At 27.5% G+C, this 20,628-nt stretch overlaps 3 protein-coding genes across 5 annotated transcripts; 2 read left to right on the forward strand and 1 right to left on the reverse strand.

Annotated features, from left to right (window-relative positions):
* The first annotated feature begins 2,949 nt into the window (after positions 1 to 2,949).
* On the forward strand, positions 2,950 to 4,872 carry LOC105193380 (transforming growth factor beta regulator 1). The gene is made up of 5 exons (XM_011157799.3): positions 2,950 to 3,225; positions 3,338 to 3,569; positions 3,733 to 4,009; positions 4,091 to 4,310; positions 4,611 to 4,872. Exons 1-5 carry the CDS (start codon positions 3,106 to 3,108, stop codon positions 4,779 to 4,781), a joined length of 1,020 nt encoding a protein of 339 aa, XP_011156101.1. The 5' UTR covers positions 2,950 to 3,105; the 3' UTR covers positions 4,782 to 4,872.
* Positions 4,873 to 5,249: 377 nt separating this feature from the next.
* LOC105193381 (etoposide-induced protein 2.4 homolog) lies at positions 5,250 to 10,357 on the reverse strand. Of its 2 annotated transcripts, XM_011157800.3 has the most exons (7): positions 10,136 to 10,357; positions 9,791 to 10,055; positions 7,720 to 7,889; positions 7,378 to 7,633; positions 6,943 to 7,286; positions 6,629 to 6,703; positions 5,250 to 6,548 (listed from the first exon to the last, which is right to left on the reverse strand). In XM_011157800.3, exons 2-7 carry the CDS (start codon positions 9,803 to 9,805, stop codon positions 6,461 to 6,463), a joined length of 948 nt encoding a protein of 315 aa, XP_011156102.1. In that variant the 5' UTR covers positions 9,806 to 10,055; positions 10,136 to 10,357; the 3' UTR covers positions 5,250 to 6,460. The 2 variants fall into 2 exon arrangements, with proteins under 2 accessions (XP_011156102.1, XP_011156103.1); XM_011157801.3 differs by lacking the exons at positions 5,250 to 6,548; positions 6,629 to 6,703 and adding an exon at positions 6,705 to 6,814.
* A 1,375-nt stretch (positions 10,358 to 11,732) lies between these two features.
* Positions 11,733 to 20,226, forward strand: LOC105193382 (UDP-glucose 6-dehydrogenase). 2 transcript variants are annotated; one of them, XM_011157803.3, is made up of 6 exons: positions 11,733 to 12,045; positions 14,043 to 14,516; positions 15,075 to 15,272; positions 16,142 to 16,588; positions 17,632 to 17,787; positions 17,932 to 20,226. In XM_011157803.3, exons 2-6 carry the CDS (start codon positions 14,052 to 14,054, stop codon positions 18,106 to 18,108), a joined length of 1,443 nt encoding a protein of 480 aa, XP_011156105.1. In that variant the 5' UTR covers positions 11,733 to 12,045; positions 14,043 to 14,051; the 3' UTR covers positions 18,109 to 20,226. The 2 variants fall into 2 exon arrangements, with proteins under 2 accessions (XP_011156105.1, XP_011156104.1); XM_011157802.3 differs by having other exon boundaries at positions 11,754 to 12,056.
* Positions 20,227 to 20,628: the final 402 nt, after the last annotated feature.

The following is a 20,628-nucleotide window of genomic DNA, read 5'->3' on the forward strand; positions in this document are numbered from 1 at the left end:
GAACAAATGTTAATTTTACTCAAGTTTACTGTTTACGAAATGTATTTGTCACAAAAATTTAACTGTATCCCTGAGTGTGCACATTATTAGATGACAGTTTTTTATAATTAATTTATTAACGTATTTATTATTAAAATTTTGCCTAAATGATGCAGCCTAATCGAGAAAGTTATGTTGGGAATACTAACAAGTAGTGATCAGTTAGGAACAAATCTGCGTGTGCGTACACATTTTATTTCTGTCTCGAAAAAGTGATTCTGACTGCGAGATTGTTAAAATCGGAAGATAAATTTTTAGATTAACTTAATTTCGCTGACACGGGTGATAATAAAAGATTTGCACATATGTAGTATATCTCTGACAGCGTCAATTTATTATTTCGTTGTCTTTTAGCTTTAATGAAAAGATGATTGCTTTATGATCGCAATATTAATTTGTGATAATTATGTTATCAATAATAACGCGAGTCTATCATCTAATGTTCATATTAAACACACTTAACATAACTAAAATTTGATGCGTGCATTGTGTTTTATATATATATATATATATATATATATGTATATATATATATATGTATATGTATATGTATATGTATATGTATATGTATATATATATATATATATATATATATATATATGTATATGTATATGTATATGTATATGTATATATATATATATATATATATATATATGTATGTGTGTGTGTGTGTGTGTGTGCATGCGTGCGCGTGTGTGTGTGTGCGCGTGCATGCGTGCGTGCGTGCGTGCGTGCATGTGTGTGTGTGTAATAATGATGTTTTAGATTCGCGTTTATTATTTTTAATTAATATAGTCATAAAGTAATATTGCAATTGTAATAATCTTTATGGCAATTTAATAAGCATGAGTGCAAAAATGATTGCAGAAGCACTTCATAAAATTGCAAAAAAATATTAGTAAATACATTTACTAAAAAAATGCACTTTTTGCAAAAATATACCAGTTTAAAAAAATAATTTTTTAAAAGATAATCAATATAATAAAAACAAATTTCTATTTAAATTTTTTGTAACTCAGAAGAGAATTTTGAACTTATTACCAGAGTAAAGTATTAAAAACAAAACTTTTTTTATTAATTTTAATTTATAAAGCATATCATTTTTTTGAACTGAATTGCACCTCATGTATCTATAAATTTGCCGATCGACTTTAACAAGAGTAGCATTATTTGAGGTAATTGATCGTTCGAGGAAAAAAAACACATATAATTTTCAAAAAATATACGTAGCCAATTATATAAAAAAATGTACAAAAGCCAGCTTAATATGTTTTTTAAGTGCGTGATAATTGGAAATACTATTCTTGTCTCTAAATGCTACTTAATGAAGATATTTTTAACTTTTTTAGCCAAAAGATGAATACTTGAATATTTTGAATAAAATACAATTTTTTGTTAAATTTAGAACATGAATTTCAAGTTATCATCATATCTACACTTAAAAGTTAGGAAAAATAATGATTTTCAATTATGATACATTCTTCTTTTTACTTCTTTAAGATTTCCACCGACGATCAAGATTGTGGATTGCCGATGATATATAGTTTTTACGAGAAACGAGCTAGAATAAATAGAGTATGAGCAAGATGAGTTGCGAAGTGAAGGTTGGGTGTCTTTGATGTACTATCACGGTGTCTTGCAGAGTTTTGTGTAATCATTGTAACGACGGTGACGATCGCGCACGATCGAACAACTCTCATCGACATAGTAATTAACACGACTTTTAGGATAGCGTAACATTTATCGGGCAAGCTACGAGTTACGGTGTTAAGTGGGTGTGTATGTGTGTATGTGTGTATACGTACATATACACATATAACACATACACATACACATATATCTACATATACACATATGTATGTATGCGTACATGCATGTATGTATACACATATACATAGCAAACTTTTAGATTTTATATATCGCGTGTGTGAGAACGTGCGGCAGCGAGATGTGTCCGTGTAAATGCGTGTAAGCGCGCGCCACAGAATTTAGGTTCGGCAAGTTAATAAATCGTATTTTCGAAATAAATCTTGTTCTATAAATTTGTGTATCCCCTTAGTCCTACCTTTTAATTCATTTCTATAAGAGTAGAAAATCGGCCAAAATTTTCGAAAAATTTCGTTAACGTATGCAATATGCTTTTATAAACTTGAGTTCTGAAATATTTTATTATATTATGAATGAATTTATTATTAAAAATTTATATAATCTAATCGAATTTAATGTTAACAAACTGTTCGGTACATAACCGACATAATGATTTGCGCTGGACACCGATCATAAACGAATTCAAAAAACTTTGATCACAGTCAAAAGCACAAGAATAAAGAAAATAACATCAATTAAACGAAACGTGTTATATAAATTATTATAATTAAAAATTAATAGAAATGTTTAACTTTATAATTTTTGTTAGAGTTAATTAAATGAAACAGTAATAAATTAATTTATTGTGTGTTAGTAAGACAAAATAATCTTTAATATTATTTAAAAATTATGTAGCTTAATAATAGTATAATAATAAAAGATTTAGTTTATTCTTAAATAATAATAAATTTTATGACAAAAAGTTATTCATTTACTACATACGATATGTACGTTTTCCAGTAAAAGACACATTTGATATAATTTAAAACAGTTAATCATTTTATTCTTGTTGTTTGCTAATGTTGAACAAGGATGAAATAATTTGCACTGTTACACTGAGTAAATTTGTTTTTTGTGGAACATGCATAATTCATCTATAGCTTATAAAGCATACAAATTTTAAATGTAAGCGCGTGTACAATTCTCAATATGGCTACGATCACGTGATCTTGTCACCCGCTAATCAAAGATGCCGACGCTCAGTGTCGGAACTGATAAGTTTACGAACGCAGCTTTAGTATCATAAATGAATTATATAGTTCCATAACCTTGTATTTCTTACCTCTATGAAATCAACAGACAGAAATTCTTAACCTAATGTGTACTTGTCAATATTTTACATCATAATACATACAAAGTAACACAAGTTCTTAATCAATATAAAAAATATTTTATTAATAGTATTTTATAAATAGTAATATGGCTCAAGCGTATGATAGTTACTATAACGATTATCATAAAAATGCTGAGTTGCAGCAAAACATCAAGTACAAGAAAAAGTACCGAAAACTTAAGAGGATCGTGAAAAATACCGTATTTGTGAGTCTTGACATACTTAACATTGATAAGCATAACTTTAATATTATTATATAAATATATATTCCATTCTGTAAATGTAACATAATTGACTGTTATCTAAATTTTGGTGCAGGAAAACGCAGCACTATGTGATCAGGTTGCACATATGCAAGAGAATTTAATGTTGGTTAAAGAGGAGAGGTTGTTTCTTCTGCGCAAGTTATGTCAACAACAAGGGGAAATGGAATCTAACTTGACAAGTGTAGCACGTTCACAAACAAGTAGTGCAAATTCACCATCCCTTAATCCAGAATGTTCTACACCTAAAAAAACAGTAAAAAAGAGGACTTCTATAGATGGATCAGGTAAATCCCAATAGCCGTTGGCTGGAAAATTATCCTAAGGAAGCTTGATAGATTGATGTACATGGTTGGCATTATGCGTAAATTAACTATCTGTAAAATAAAGACTATTTGTAACATTGTAACTCCTTTTTTATATAAAAATTATAATTTAAATTTGTTATAGAATCAAAAAATAAGACAAAAAGGTATAACAAAACTGCTAGAAAAGTTGTGCAATTGATTCCATTGGATGTACATGGAAGGCCAATATTTCCCATAGCCCTGGGTGAACTTACAATATATTCTCTTGGTGAAGTAGTATCAGATAGAATTGCATATCACACAGAAGAGCTTATATTTCCAGTAGGTTATTGCAGTACAAGAATATACGCAAATTTGAGAGATCCAAGAACAAAGAGTTTATATACTTGCAAGATATTAGACAGTGGTGCAAAACCTAGGTACAGGAGATGATAAAAACGAAGAAAATAGTTATTCTCAGGAGAAATTAGAATACAGACTTGTAATTTTATTATTTACAGATTTGAAATAGTATCTGATAATGACTTGGATCAACCATTAGTTGGATCTAGTCCTGACGAATGTCACTCAAAATTACTAGCAGCAATTTCTCCAATGCTTTGTACAATTGTGCCAAAGGGTGCAGATTTCTTTGGAATTTCTCATCCCACTATACAAAATTTAATACAAAGTTCTCCAGGAACGCGTAAATTGGCAATGTACAAACAACAACGTTTTGAAGTATGTATACAGCATTCTAAGGTTATTAGAATTATTCTTAATTATAAAGTTAAAAAAAAGAAAATTATCTGTTAAAAATAAAAAGAGTATTAATAATCGATGAACTACAAAAATTAAAAATAATTAAATCTAAGAAAGTATTTTTATTATTTTTTCTTAAGTAATATATTCATTTTAAATTTAAGAGATTATAATTGCTAAGAAATATTATTTCTTAGAAGAAACTTAGAATAACATATTTTATGCTATTTCAATTTTAACAGTATCAAAAGATTTATTACTTTCAAAAATATTTTGTAGGTAAGCAAAAATCATGTAATCGATCGAGCTACAAGTCCAGTGACAGAAACAGAAACTGATCCAGGGTTAGGTTTTGCAGCATTACATAGACATTATGCTTTGAATTCGTATAGAGTAAAAGAAGAGCCTTCGGATCATGATCTATTAGCACTTCAAGATCTCCTTGCATAATTTGTAATATTAGAAAAAATAAATAGTTAATAAACACAGATAATAGTTTATATTAAAATAAAAAATGAATAAAATATCTTACACATAAAAAGAGAGTATTTCAATTGCGATTCTTTTTTTCACATATATTGCGATAGAAAAATGATGAAATGTTACAGGCAAAAAAGTTTTGATAGTCCTTGCAAACGAATAAGATAGGAATATAAGTATAAGAAAGAAAATTAATTGATTGAATCGATAAAAATTATATTTCTATTTCATTGAAATGGAATGCAATTCAAAAACAGGAATTATGAAACAAAAAATTAGAAAGTCTTATGTATGAATGAGGAATATCTTTCAACTAAAAAATTGATCAATTAATATATTAAAATTATATTTTTTTTTACTCTAATGAATAAGATTTAATTATTCTTGCATTTTTATGCATACTTGGACCTTATTTGTGATAATTACCAATGTAAATACTACTTTTTAATAATCTTATTTATTTAAATTATAGTATATAAAATGATCGTATATGTGACAAATGTAATAATCATTTGCACTTTCCTATCCATATACAAAAATTGAAATATTCTTACATATTATATATAATTAGCAATATTTATCGTACAATTATAGTTTTCATTTGTTTTTATTTCATATGATCTATTTTCTTGGACGAATTCTCTGTATAAATGATATGTATGGCACACAATACGTAATTAGAAATATTAGGATCAACAGATTCAATTGATTGAGATGTTATTGGCGCTTACATATAATATAAATGTAAAGTATCCTAAAATTAAAAAATTTTTCAAAAGTCAACATTCCTAAGGAAAAATACAAAATAGTCATGTGTGTAGCACTGTATTAGAATTATCTTAATATTTGGAGTAATATATCTCAACTATTCTATGAAGATTATATCATCACTAGACTGGATATACCAACTGCCATAGAGTGTACTATTTTTACAGCATGTTTATAATATAAGTTTATAGCACAGCGCCGATTGGAGATCTCAAATCGTTATTGAAAAAATGACTAGCTACAGCATAAAAAGCTCAAAATATGAATTCTCATAAAAATTGAGAAATATATTCAGTTTATACATATATATCGTTTGTATACCGGTAATATTATTAAATACAGGAAATCACACATGTATGAATAAGCTAGAGGGTGCGTTTAGATTTCCTCTTTCTTTTCCCCGAGTGTCTAGTTGTCATCTTTGTCTAATATTTAATAAACAATAAGGATAAAATGACATCTGAGGAACATTCAGGGGAAAGAAAACCCTAAACACCCTATACATATGTGTATATTATATATGTGTAAATAAATATTTGTACTAATTGGTTTTACACTCCAATTAAGGAATAGATATTTTTGTTTTACAAAAATTGCGATAGAAAAAAAATTGTAATTTTATTTTAAAATCTTGTTTAATGTCAAAAAATAAATGTAGTTTTTGCATTCTTTTTGAACATTTTGTAATTCGCCTAAATAATAAAAGTAATATTATTTCCTTTAAGAGCAGACAAAAGATATCCAAATGTTTTTTTGAATATTATCTTATACAAATTATTTCTATTGTATGTGAGCTTTTCTTTAACAAAGTGATAAATTGTACGCACATCCTAATATATAAATGGCATAAATTAGGTATTTATTCTTCTTTGTTTTTATTATCACCGCTTATTGGCTCGTCCGATGGTTTTATTAAATAATGTATTTGCAATTGCAATTACTGGTGAAAATAATTTCAGTTGGCAATCGCTGAAATAATTATTTAAGTCGTGTTATAAATATTATAAATAATATAAAATATTTTATCATTAAATATAAAAGAGATATACCATACTCCAGTTACAGGTTCTGCTTCGTTTCCACTTACAATAAACAGTGGAAATAAAATAGAAAAAACACAGCCACTGAAAATAAAATATATTATAAATTTATTTAGAATTTTAGATTTCTCGCTTCAGTTATACAATATTGACAAGTATAAACTCCATTTATTACTTCTGTACTCCTAGTAAACACTTAAAAAAAAATCATCAATTAATTTATTAAATCTTAAGTTAAACTGGGGGCGTTAAGATATTTATCTTAAAATCTAACAAATATATTTTTTTCTCAGAACATGGCATTTATGAAAATTATTTCATACCTTACAAAGTACGAGTTGGGCAGTTGGGTAAGTACTGCTAATGGCATACCAAAGCCTAAAAAGTATGGCCAATTGCCTTCAATAAAAGTCAATCGTCTGTGCAATTCCCAACCCATGTTAAACCATTTGTATTCAAAGGCATAGAGAGCATATAGAAGGCACATGTGCACAAGGGCAAGAATGTCCCCTAATGGCGGTAGTGGAACTTTGGATACCAACATTCCTTGTCCCAAAAATAATGCTTGAACTAATACGCTAAAAAGCGTGTCAGCTATCAGTTTGCTTACACTTGACAGAAGCAATGGTCTCCCCTGTCTGTATCTGTAAGCGCTATCTGCTATGTCCTACATATGTATATGTAAATGTATTTGTATTGTTATGTAGATCCTGATAATATTACTTTAACATTTCTTTACATTGTGCAAAAAATTATACCTGGAACCACAAACTGTTAACTATTCTGCTGAGTAAGAACAGTGGTAGTACCCATATTGTACCAAATGTAAGGGATAGAAATGGTTGAATCCATGACCATACAGTAAGGCCCATGCCAGGAGAATGGCCAAATATAATAGTTAGTAAGTACTTAACAAATGGTAAAAGTCCAAAATCGAATATCAGCATACTAGCCCAAAACACTCCACCATTTAATGCACAGCATTGTATGGTTCTCATCAACACCATAGATTCCCTAAAATTGAGTGTATTAAATTTTGTTATTAAAATTTAATCTCGTTGTTCTGTCTTTCATTGTCTATTTTTCGTAAATAATGATACCGTTGTTTATGCTTGGAGGGGCTTGGCATAACGGAATCTCTTCTCCTAAGTTCCACTCGGTTAGGAGATTTCCCAACTAATTTTTCATTAATTTGCTTATCCATGTAAAACAGAACAACAGTGCCCTTTAAACTGTCTATAAACCCTCGACATATTGCATAAATTATTCCCTAAAAATAAAAAAAATTGATTCAATATGCATTATGTAATAATGAGAGTTGAAATGCATCTATTATTTTAAAATATAACTTATGTGTATGTTATATATTATAACGTCTGTTACATTCAGTATTTACTGAATTAATTAATAACAAAATAACAAAACTATTAAAATAAAGAAAAAATTTTGTTATTTAATTAATTTCGAGTCAATTTTAACAGAATTTTAAGTTAAAACATCTTCAACAAATATGACAATATATAAATTATGTTAAAAGTACATATTTTTGTGACCATTGACCACTCAAGTATATCCACAGTGTATGTTTTTTGTGATTTTAATATCTTAATTACACTCCATTAGTATGTCTACTCCATTATATGTATACTCCATTATGTAGTAAAGTAATTTGCATAACATAAATTATATCACTGCATAGTTTGTTATATATAAGCGAGTATATAACTATATATAAAAGATAGGACTTTAGTTATATTTTATCAATATAAGTATATATACAGGGTGTTGAAAAAAAAGAGTTACATATTTTGATAGCAGGTAGTATTGATCAAAACAAGAAAAGATCTAATTAACATGGGTCTTAAGACTAATATCTTCAAAGATACAAGCTATTTTGTTATTTGAGCTCTTTGTCATTTTCTTATTAATCGTGTCATCTTTAGAATGTAATGAACAAAGGAGTAAGCTTGTAAAAATTGTATAACTTTATAATCACATTTATAAGAAAAATATATTTTTATCTTTTTAATGATTCTATTGAACTGATCAATCACAAATATGCATCCATTACCATCAACTGTTCTTGGATTATTACAGAATTTCTATTCTTATACAATCACGAAAGTCAAGCAATGTTGATGGCAATTCTGGCTTGGATATTGGATGGATGATGATTAAATATGAGCAAAGTTGGGTAGTAACTAGTGAAAAAGTTAATAACTTTTAATTTAATTTATTACTTTTCCTAAGTTTATCTATGTAAAAGAAGAAAAATTACACAAAAAAATACATTCCTACATAAAAAAACCAATATTTCTTTGTTATTTCATATAAATAAAATTAAAAAAATAAAGCATTAAAAATCTGATTCATATTATAATTATTTTGAGTAATCTAACTTTAAAAAATTAAAAATTTCTAATAATAATTTTCAAAATTAACTTCTAATTTAAGTCAATCTGATCTTAACATAACTTTCAATTGAATTAATTTTTTGTTTATGTAACTTTTAACGTAACTAAATTAATTTTATAAGGCTTTAATTTAATTTAGTTAAAAAAATATATTAATTTGTTCAACCTTGAATATGGGTATGACTTGAGAAAGATGACTGCTTGGAAACATTGTTTTTTTCAAGTGCTGTTTTATTCATAATTTTGTATTCTGGAATGTGATGCTAATCAATATAATTTATTTTGCTTGTAATGTATATATATATATATATATATATATATATATATATTTGATCAAAACTAACGTCTTTCAGATGAATTTAAAGATTATCGATATGTGACAGTTCCATTGTACTTTATGTTTGTTATTAATGACGAGAAATTCATGACAAATCATCATGTTTGCTGGTTTAGTAAACTAGTAAAAGTTAAATATTAATAATTTGTATAAAAAGATGGCATTCAGATAAATTTATGGCATAAAAAAGGATAAATTGATAAAATTATTACAACTTTATAAGTTATCATTATAATTATAATTATTATAACTTTATAAAAATTGTTCTTGTTATCAATAAAATGTGAGCAATTTTTAATCAGTGTTCAGATATCGTATAGTCATAGGAGATACTAATCACTTGTGCAACAAAGATCGCAGTGGCCGATGAAAGTGCGCAAGGAAGAACTTGTATGATCCACGAGGTTAAAGTCTACTCACTGTCACGCTATCCATTATATTGCGACTATGCCTGGCTGGACGTAACTCAATCTATGCTCAAAGAACAGCCAACGGTATGCGGTATGGACATTTTGTGTACGATGAGGAAAAATAATGTGACACGATTTAGCTGCGACGACGAAGAGTGACGATGAAGAGTGACAACTTGCTCAATCGTATTAGACAAGTTCCTTCAGAAAGCTGTTACATACTACAGGGCACGTATTATGGAATTATTCGGAATGGATTCCGATCGGAAATATTCCTAGAAAACACAATAGAAATTTAGGAGTTAATTGAATAATTTTGATCGGAATTTATTCCGAACAGTTTCATAATACGTACCTTGCTCCGGTGTTCACAGATCGAGTACTGATCTGTAGCTGTACTGATCATCAAGTGAACGATGCCAACAATTCGAACAATTCGTACTGTCCAATAACGAGTCCCGTTCGGATTGTTCGGAGCTCCATCCCCCCCTCCGCCAACGCACGAATCGCCGATTTCCGGGGACTCGTCAACTGAAAAACAAATGTATGGAAGTATCAGCTGATCGCAGATGGCTCTGAAATTACGGAGTATCCACACTGCATTCTACGCTAGATGTCAATGACACTTCCCGTAGTCAATGAGTACATTTGTTTCCTAGGGACAAAAGAATCATCAGCTAGAGACCCTAGAATGCACGTTCTTCTATTGGTGTGGAGATGTCATGCATCGGACGTGGTATGAATCCTCCATTATGCCAATATTTTATTTATTGTATCATTTAATAGAGATTTTAACAAATTTAATGGCATTTTATTTAATCAATAATATCGATGTATTAAAAAAAATTGTCGACAAACACCCAAGTGAAAGTTTTAATAGATCCTATTATGCGATGAGAAGAGATGTATATTTTTACATTTAATTAGAATTTAAAGATTTTTTTAGATGTACCATATGAGTCTTTAGTACGTGCATCATTCAAACGATACAACGTATATTGTAGATATCATAATAAATTGCGCTTGATTTGATACATTAAAGGATAAAATTTATTTTATGTAAATACACTGTAGATTGTACTAACACATTTTATCTTGCTTTCGTTCGCGTGTAAGCTTACACCGTATTTTCGCTAAACTTCAAATATATACTTAGTGTAAGTATTTAAGTACGAGTGTATCTATAGTTCATCATCAGCTATAAAGAATCAACTAGTAGGAGATATTACAGAGCACAACCAATTGAATTCATCATATTCTAATCAGCAGACAATTTAATATTTTTTAAATGTTTTTTAAATATTTAAAAAATGTTATAATAAAAAATAATTAATAATTTAAAAAAATTAACATTATCTGGTGGTTAAAATTTTGTCTTCTCGATTTGATTTCATCACACTTTGCCTTTAAACATGTAGTTTGTTAAGAAATAAATAAGCCAAAATCACTTTAAAATAATTGTAATTACGTAATAATGGTTTGGATATATTTCAAAATTATACAGTTTTCTACAATATCTATAAAATTGTCAATAACTATTATATAATAAATTTAATGCAATTTAGAAATAGAATTAGTTATTATGCATAACTAAAATAAAACAGAATAGGTTAAAAATTATATACATTGCGTGCTTTTTTTTGTTAAGATATAGATGTATATTTTTATTATACATTTATTTGTTTAATACAGCTTAGTAAATGTCATGATGTCGCAGCATATTTTCAACGTCTTTGTATTATTAAATACAAATTTAACTCCAGTTTATAAAACATTATATTCTAATATTCTATATTCTATAATGAAATTATTAATGTTAAGACAAAAAGACATTTTTATATATTAAATCCTCACCGTTTTTTTTTAATAGTAATATTAAACGCGCGCTTTCGTAAATGATTATCATGAATGACTTCAGAAAACAGTACAGTGTTGCCAATTATTTACGCACGCGCCATTCTGATGTTCTAACATGGCAACGTGGTCACAACGGCGCGGCCTCGTTGCGGCCTCGACGTTTCCACCTCAATAGTATCACGAAATGACGGACGCATAGCGTCCAGAGAATCCAGAGTGATAGAAATCTGTGCAACGCGATTTAATATCGCCGTATTGCAATTTTTTCTTAAAAGAAAAATTGTTTTTTTTATAGTGGAAGTTACGCTTCGATTGTCATAGGCCGCAATTTACATTCTGCATCGTGTCCATCTTCATGTCACATTTTTGCTGATCACCAGAGAGTTATCCGTTATTTCAGTTGAGCAGGTAACGAAATGGTGCATACCGATTTTCCTTAGAATATCTCGAACAGTTTAGAGCAACTCTGCTCCGAAACTCTGTATAAAAGAACAAACGTTTATTAATTTATTTTTTAAGTGTTTAACTAAAGAAATATCTGTAGTTTATAATTTTTTAAATAATTTTTGAAAACAATTTTGTATTACAATAAATTACATATAATATTCTGGATAGAAATGTAAATGGAAGAATCACAATGTTGCCAAATGCTAGAGCAAGTGAAAAGCAAGTGGATAACATATTTGGACTTCCGTTGACACATATCGAAAAAAGTCGGATATATCTTTATCAACTTCCGGACATTTGGGCAATGACAATTTTAAATATTTAAAGATAGATAGAGAATACTTTCTTTGGAATCTTTATTCGTTAGCCCGAGAAAGTCATTCTGCATGAATTTTCATACTTATAGTTTTATATGTATTTTATTCTATTTTATCTAATTTAACACTCTGTTGTAAAAGAATTGTTTCACACAAGATCGATTTAATTTTTTAGATAATATACTTCAACGATAAAATCTTGTAAACATTTCTATTATTGTCTATGAAATTAATTCAGGGATGCGAAGTAACGACTTACAATAAGTGACGTCGTTATTCATTACTAACCTTTTTATAATACTTTTTTATAATTTGGTAATAATCCAGTTGATACTAACCATCAGTTATATTATATCTCTATGTTAAATATCTATGTTGTATTACATTGTTGATTGTAAAATTTTAAATATAATAAAACTGATGATGGATGTTATCTTGGAACGTTACAATTTTTTATAATAGTAATGTAAATATTGAAATAGTGACAATCAACTTTTGACAATCACTTGTTAATATTCCTGGCTAAAATAGTATGAAGAATTTATGAGATGGAAATTTATACATGGAATTGTTTATAAGATGCTTACTATCGTTTAATACACGTTTGAAAATAAGAAAATATTTTTGGAATGTTACAAATGCTCAGGGAATGCCTTATTAAAAATGTTTTACGTTTTTAACAAAATATTGCAAATGTTTAAAAGATATTTTGTAAAACGTGCTTCTAAAATTCTGAAAACATATATAACATTTTTCGAACGTCTGCCAAACAGTCGTGAATATATCATAAATAATCGTAAATATTTTAATAAATATTTTAATACTCTCATTAAACATCTACTCAACATTTAAGCTAACACCTTATAAATATACTACAGGTATTTTTGTCAGGGATTATGCATATTACTTATTAAAAAAACTTATTTGTAATTTTATTTGTTACGTATTATAACAAGTAAAAGTAATGCGTTACTTTTGCTTGTTACGTAATGAATCAACTAAGAAGTTTTTTAATGAGTAATGTATAATAACAACGAGTTACGTGTTAATAATCATTGTTCTCCAACTCTGACATTATCATTATCCTTATAAAAAATTGTAACGTCATTATCAAATCGTTATTATGAAAAAAATGTTATAACAATAAAGTAATCATTTTCTATTTCTGGATTAATTTTATTAGTCCATTTTTATCAGTAAATGTATATTTAAAACAATTATTCGGAAAAATAGTTTATAAAGTAATAAATTGAACAATCGTATCTATAATTTTACTTATTTCTAATTTTAAATATGATAAGTTATATAAAAAAATGAAAAAACAGTGTATGTTTTTGTTTCTATTTGACAATTACATATAATAATTATGGTAAAAGAAAGTAAAATGGAAAATTAAAATATTAAATCTTCTTAAATTACTAAATATGTTTGTTATATTTGATTTTTATATGTTACAGCAAAATTATTTATTGAATTATATGTTACAGCAAAGTTATCTATTATTCTGTGAATTGATGATAAAGCTTATCTTTTTTACCACAATATACAATTTATTACAAATATTTTATGACCGTGATTGTGTTTAATTTATGTACAATTTTAAACGTAGCTATAATGGATTTGAAAAAAATAATATTACAGCGAAGCAAAATGACAAGAATTCGAAGAATTTGTTGCATCGGAGCCGGTTACGTGGGTGGCCCTACATGTAGCGTTATTGCGTTGAAATGCCCGGAAATTCAAGTGACCGTTGTTGATAAGAGCAAGGAGAGGATAGCGCAATGGAATTCACAGAAATTGCCGATATATGAGCCAGGCCTGGATGAAGTGGTACGAAAATGTCGCGGAAAAAATTTATTCTTTTCCACCGATATTGAAACAGCGATCAAAGAGGCCGATCTGATATTTATTTCGGTGAACACGCCGACGAAGACCTTTGGCAACGGCAAAGGAAGAGCTGCGGACTTGAAATATGTGGAAAGTGCTGCTAGAATGATCGCGGAAGTTGCAACGGGAGATAAAATTGTCGTGGAAAAAAGTACCGTACCGGTAAGAGCGGCCGAGAGTATCATGAACATCCTCCGCGCTAATCACAAACCAGGTGTTTCCTATCAGGTAAGATATACGTCTATTTTTTAAAAATTTTATCGTAATTGAACAAAAAAAAAATGATAATTCTTGTAATAACTGTCTTTTCTAGAATCCATTGAGTTATTTAATTTTCGCGATACTCTATCTCTTTCTATATTTAATTATTTCTATATTTATCTTTTTATATTTACCTTTAATTTTTATGTAATGTTATGTTGCCAAGAATTTAAATATTCTTTTACAATAAAAGCGATTTTATAAATCAATTTTACCATAAAAATTGTAAAATATTGAATTGCATTTTTGAAATTAATACACTTGATTACACAACATAAGTGGTAAAATTTTATTATGTTTTTACCATGCTTATAGCTAATTGATTGCCGCAATAGGAATGATTTAATACTTACTTAAATTAATGTTGTTCATTCAAAACAACGTTTCTACTTTATTTATATCGCATTATTTATGATATTTTTTCGCTTAGGTGCTCGCTATTATTATGTGTTATTCAACGATTTCCATATTTATTAGGATCATTTGTCTTCTTGATATTTACTTGAATATATTAATTTTTTTCAGATTCTTTCAAATCCGGAATTTTTAGCCGAAGGAACTGCTATAGAAGATTTGGTAAACGCGGATCGAGTGTTGATTGGCGGAGAAAATTCGCCAGAAGGACAGGCAGCCATCGAGGAACTTTGTAAAGTTTACGAACACTGGATTCCGAGAGAAAATATTTTAACAACCAATACTTGGAGCTCAGAACTGTCGAAGCTGGTGAGTAATCATACATTTTTACATTTTAGTTGTAAGCAGTGTTACTATGTAAATAGGCTGAGTAAATCTCATTAAATTGTATTGCAGCATACCGTACTGTTTGCAAATGTGCATAAATTAAGCAATAAGTATTTTAATTCAATATAACGGAAATGGCGACTTTTAACTTAATTCTTTTTTTTTAAATTAAAACACACGTATTAACTTATATAATTAATAAATTTTTCTAAATACATTATGTTAGGAAAAAATAATATAAATTATTAAAATATTAATTAATCAATTATAATTCAAAGGTTTAAAATATTCTTACATATGCATTCGATTATCGTCGTTAGTTCCTACACGCTTTATAAAAACATATTATTTAATATTAAATAACAATAGTTTATTATTCTGGCTCTTATTAAATTAATTAATTAAACAATAAATTATTAGGGACTCAAGAGCTTAACTAGTTTTCATTGGTAACAATTGTACGTATCACTCGTAATTATAAACTAATGATAAATTACAATTTTCAAATGACAAACGTTTCAATTATTAATTTGGCCTTCCACAGTGTCGATCAATATAAATAATGTAACGATACGTGATGGCACAGCATATCATTTCTCTACAAACATACTCTTTGTCAAGTCTGTGATATCTTTATACTTTAAAATTCATTTTTCTTTCATTATTCATGTAATGTAATGATGTTTTTAATATTACATTTATGTAATTTTTTTATACAGCGAGTATAATCAAATAATTTATAAACTTTGAAAATATGCGTATTACAATTTATTAATAAAATTAAATTTGAATAACTTCAAGAAATAAAATTGCAATATTTATTCTGATATTTATATTTATTCTGATTTTAGGCTGCGAATGCTTTTCTCGCTCAACGTATTTCTAGCATAAATTCATTGTCAGCAGTGTGCGAAGCTACGGGTGCAGACGTATCTGAGGTCGCTCGAGCAATCGGACTTGATTCTCGAATCGGTTCCAAGTTCCTTCACGCATCAGTCGGTTTCGGTGGTTCCTGTTTTCAAAAGGACATTCTAAATTTAGTATACATTTGCGAGTGTTTAAATTTGCCAGAGGTGGCGGCGTATTGGCAACAAGTGATTGATATGAACGAATATCAGAAGTCAAGATTTTCTGCGAAAGTCATAGAATCTCTTTTTAATACCGTGACGGATAAGAGGATTGCTATGCTGGGTTTTGCCTTCAAGAAAAATACAGGAGATACGCGTGAATCACCAGCAATTCATGTTGCCAAGACGTTGTTGGACGAAGGTGCTGTTCTTCACATTTACGATCCCAAGGTCAGCTCTTTCTCTTTTCTGTATGTACAACGTGTCCCAGATATCGAATATGTTTTTAGTGAGATAAATTTTTTTAATAATAGAAGTTAGTTTTTTAAATAACAGTTTTAAATAACAGAAATCCTTAATTTGACTATCAATCATGAATTGTATTTCACAGAAATATTTAAATTGTACAATCTATCATGAGTTGTATTTATAAGCTATGTTTCCTATTTTGATGGTTACAATTTAAATTAATTTCTTTTGGAAAAATCTTTTGAAAATTAATAGAAATTAAATAAAAAATTAATGTAAATTAACAGAGTTTAATTTAATTTAGATCTAAAAAATATTTTATAATTATATCTCTTATACTTAGTATATTTCAAAGTTTGAAATTTAAGATTGCAACAGAAAAATATAATAATTTAAATTTTTTAAAGTTGATGTGGAATTTATAGGTTGATTAATTGAAAATACGTAATTTATTGACATTTCATACACATTAAAAATATACATGTATAAAGAAATTATGTTTTTCTGTTTAATAAATTTTATATCCTATATTTTTTATATTGTTCTTTCTTTATAACAAAGTATGTCTCGGCAATTGTTTATGCTAGCAATTTGCTGTATATTTATCTTCAACAATTTCCATTATATGTACTATCAATAGTTTAATAATATGACAGCAGCATTAAAATTATTTTGCGTTATTAGCAATATGGCAGCATTGTAACGTTTTACAATTATTTAACTAAACAACAGCACAAATTTTGATAAAAGATGATTTCAAAGTTGTCGGCAAGTTGCTAACAAGTTGCTATCCAAAATTGTTATATCGTGATGGTATCAATTTGCCAATAAGTATGGACTTAATTCGACTCAATTCTGGTAGCAATACCTATTATGATGCAAGTAATATGCCAGTAGCAGTATAGAAATGTTGTTAATTAGGTTAGATAATGACTTTGATAAAAAAATACGAAATCTAAATGATATTAAATAATCAGTAGTGACCAATGAGTACGTTCTTATCTACGATGTCTTTCTGTTCATAGGTTGAAGAAACTCAGATTATTCAAGATTTGACTCATCCGAGTGTAACGAGCAATCCTGAAGACATAAAAAATCGAATCAGTATTTATAAAGATGCTTATAGTGCCACGAAGAATACACACGCGATAGTTTTATGCACAGAATGGGACGAATTTATAGTAAGTATGAAAAGGAAAGTAAGCGTAATCTTCTAATGAATATGATTCATTCTTAATATTTTTTAATTTTTCTATGCAATTATATATTCAACGTTATATTAACATCATATAATAATAAAAATTCAATTAATATTTAATTTGCAGGAACTTGATTATACACAGATTTATGCAGATATGATGAAGCCAGCATATATTTTCGACGGAAGGAAGATTTTAAATCATGATCGATTGCAAAGGATTGGTTTTGTTGTTCAAACTATTGGTAAAAAACTTACGAGATCCGCAATTTCGAGAGCATGGGGTAGTCAAACGCAAGTTTAAAAAAGAATGGACCAAACTATAAGCTTCCAATTTGATAAAATACATATAACACATCAACAATTATTGTAAGAATTTTGTTAAGTCAATCTAAACATATATATGCATTTGTGAAAGCAGAAATTTTATTATTTTAAGTAGATACGTTCATCTCCTATTAGACGTATCAATACAGACTGCGCATCGTAATTTAGATAATGAAGTACAGGTTACATGCGATATTTATTTCATTTTAAACTCATATTTTTTAGAACTGATGAATTTATAAAAAAAAAAAAAGATTTGAATATAGAAATTTGATAGATTTCATAGTTGGCATCTAGGTGAAAGGATTCACTCTTATAATTATGGAGGCATATTGAAAATTGAGACTGGCCAATTGCTTGATGACAACTAGGATTGAGATGTGTTATTTGTAACGTCAATATCTTTATCGTTACTTTTTTTTAATAATGATTATTTTCTTTGTCTGTGACATTCTGTGACAGATAATGTCATTAAATTTTTTTATAGTAATAACGAATCTTATTGTTACTTTTTATTATTTTGTAAATATATGTTTATGAACCATATGTTGTGATTAAGCAAAACCATTACAGATTTCGTATTTAAATTGGTTAAATAGCATGGACATAAATAATTAAATGTGATTCGTGAAAAAGTAACAAAAAATGTAACGAATAGTTACTTTCTAAGTAATGATAACTTTTATAAAGTAATGCTCTCAATCTTGATAACAACTAATGAAAATGGAAGGTTATTAAATAGTTATAAGTCAATTATATTTGCGTCATCGAATAGATTGCAAGTTTTGTCAAGTTTTGTAATTGAAGTTAACACTTTAGTAATAAGTTCTATAATGCGTATAAGTAAGGCGATATTTGTCGCAAGAATAATGAAATTATTTATCTCAGTGCTGCCAGAATCTCTTCTTTTAACAATTTTTAATTTTTAGTCAAAATTAAGTATTTGAGTGGAAAAAATTCTAACGAGAATCTTAAAGCACTCGAAGAGTTTCATTATGTTTATACTGCAATTTCTTTAAACATAAAATGTTAAAATTAGTTTCAAAATTAATTTTTAACTCTAAAATAGACAATTCGACCGTCTAATGCAATATCGCTTAAAAATACTATGAAATCTGTCGAATTTTTATTCCATAATTATTTACTTAGACATACTGTTTATTAAATGAAAAATACGTGTGCAATGTTAAATCTCAGTAAAATGATCAATTTAAAGTGCTATGAACGTTACATACCTCTATTTTTTCTATTATAATTATTTCAAAAATTTTAATGACATTAAATATAATAATAACATATTCCATATATATTATTATAATGGGTATTTATATATTTACTTTAGACATTTACTTTATTATTATTATCATTATGAGATTGGATTTGTCACATTTACATTAAGTAATTATTGCTAACTTTTTTATATCCATAAATGTTCATTTTAATATTTTGTTTTAAATTTTATTCAATTGATGTGCTTTAATTTCTTTATATATTCAACATACTGAATCTGTTCCAGCTTTTTATTTCTGTATTATCTTTATTATTTGAGATTATTTACCGCGAGAAATATATTTTATGACAATCAAATTTGCAATATATTTTTGGAATATCAGTGAGCATACATTCAAACATATTTTACTCTATAAATTTACGAAGTAACTTAATATATGTATATTTCCAAAATTCATTATTAAAAGTATTTCGAACAAAGTTTAGAAAGAATTTATATTTGTTAATTTATTAAATTTATTTACAGTATTATATATCAATTTAATGTTAAGTTTAATGTTTTTTTGAGTCGGACATATATGAAGTGAATCAAGTATTTTTAATATTACTGGGAGTAATATTATTTATAAGTGTCATAATGATAACACATTGTATGCTATTTGAAGTTAAAACATTATTTTATAATTTATAAATATATTATATTGTAATAATCTAAAGTTACTGTTTTTACAAAGTTCCAATGTTGTTTTCAACATACATTCAGACTTATACATATGTAAATTACAACCAATTGTGAAGCGCATATATTGTGCATAGTTTCTAAGTACATATCACAAAAATTTATAAATAAATATTTATATCAAAATTGTTTGGTGATTAATATCTTTGTGTACATTTTAATTTATTACATGAAGAAAATTACGTTTAACTACAAGATCTGTTTAAGAAAACATTGAGAGAAAAATTTTCTCTGTATAGAGTTTATTTGCAAATTATGTTTTAGATTTTTTAAATAAAGTAAAAAGTATTTATAAATTAAAAATATTTGAAGATTTTATTCGGATAGATTTTGTTCGTAACAATATTCTTTCACAACGCAAGGAGTGAGCTACATCAAATTATCTTGTCCTATAAATCACGAAATTTTGATGCTAATGAAATCGAAAGTGCCTTGAACCAGGCGCATGCGCAAGTTGTTGAGCAGTAACGTAGCAGCTTTTTGTTAAACCCTGTTGTTAAAGTGGTACATATTTAAAAGAATAAAATG

The sequence above is a fragment of the Solenopsis invicta genome, chromosome 1, assembly GCF_016802725.1.
Source record: "Solenopsis invicta isolate M01_SB chromosome 1, UNIL_Sinv_3.0, whole genome shotgun sequence".
Classification (NCBI taxonomy): domain Eukaryota; kingdom Metazoa; phylum Arthropoda; class Insecta; order Hymenoptera; family Formicidae; genus Solenopsis; species Solenopsis invicta.

Coding starts and splice junctions, on each gene's coding strand:
- LOC105193380 (XM_011157799.3), top strand. CDS start 3,106: ATGGCTCAAGCGTATGATAGTTACTATAACGATTATCATAAAAATGCT. Junction 3,226..3,337: donor TCGTGAAAAATACCGTATTT/GTGAGTCTTGAC, acceptor ATTTTGGTGCAG/GAAAACGCAGCACTATGTGA. Junction 4,010..4,090: donor GACAGTGGTGCAAAACCTAG/GTACAGGAGATG, acceptor TATTATTTACAG/ATTTGAAATAGTATCTGATA.
- LOC105193381 (XM_011157800.3), bottom strand. Junction 6,704..6,942: donor CCCAACTCGTACTTTGTAAG/GTATGAAATAAT, acceptor TTTTATTTTCAG/TGGCTGTGTTTTTTCTATTT. Junction 6,549..6,628: donor GAACCTGTAACTGGAGTATG/GTATATCTCTTT, acceptor TAATTATTTCAG/CGATTGCCAACTGAAATTAT.
- LOC105193382 (XM_011157802.3), top strand. Junction 14,517..15,074: donor AACCAGGTGTTTCCTATCAG/GTAAGATATACG, acceptor AATTTTTTTCAG/ATTCTTTCAAATCCGGAATT. Junction 17,788..17,931: donor CAGAATGGGACGAATTTATA/GTAAGTATGAAA, acceptor TTTAATTTGCAG/GAACTTGATTATACACAGAT.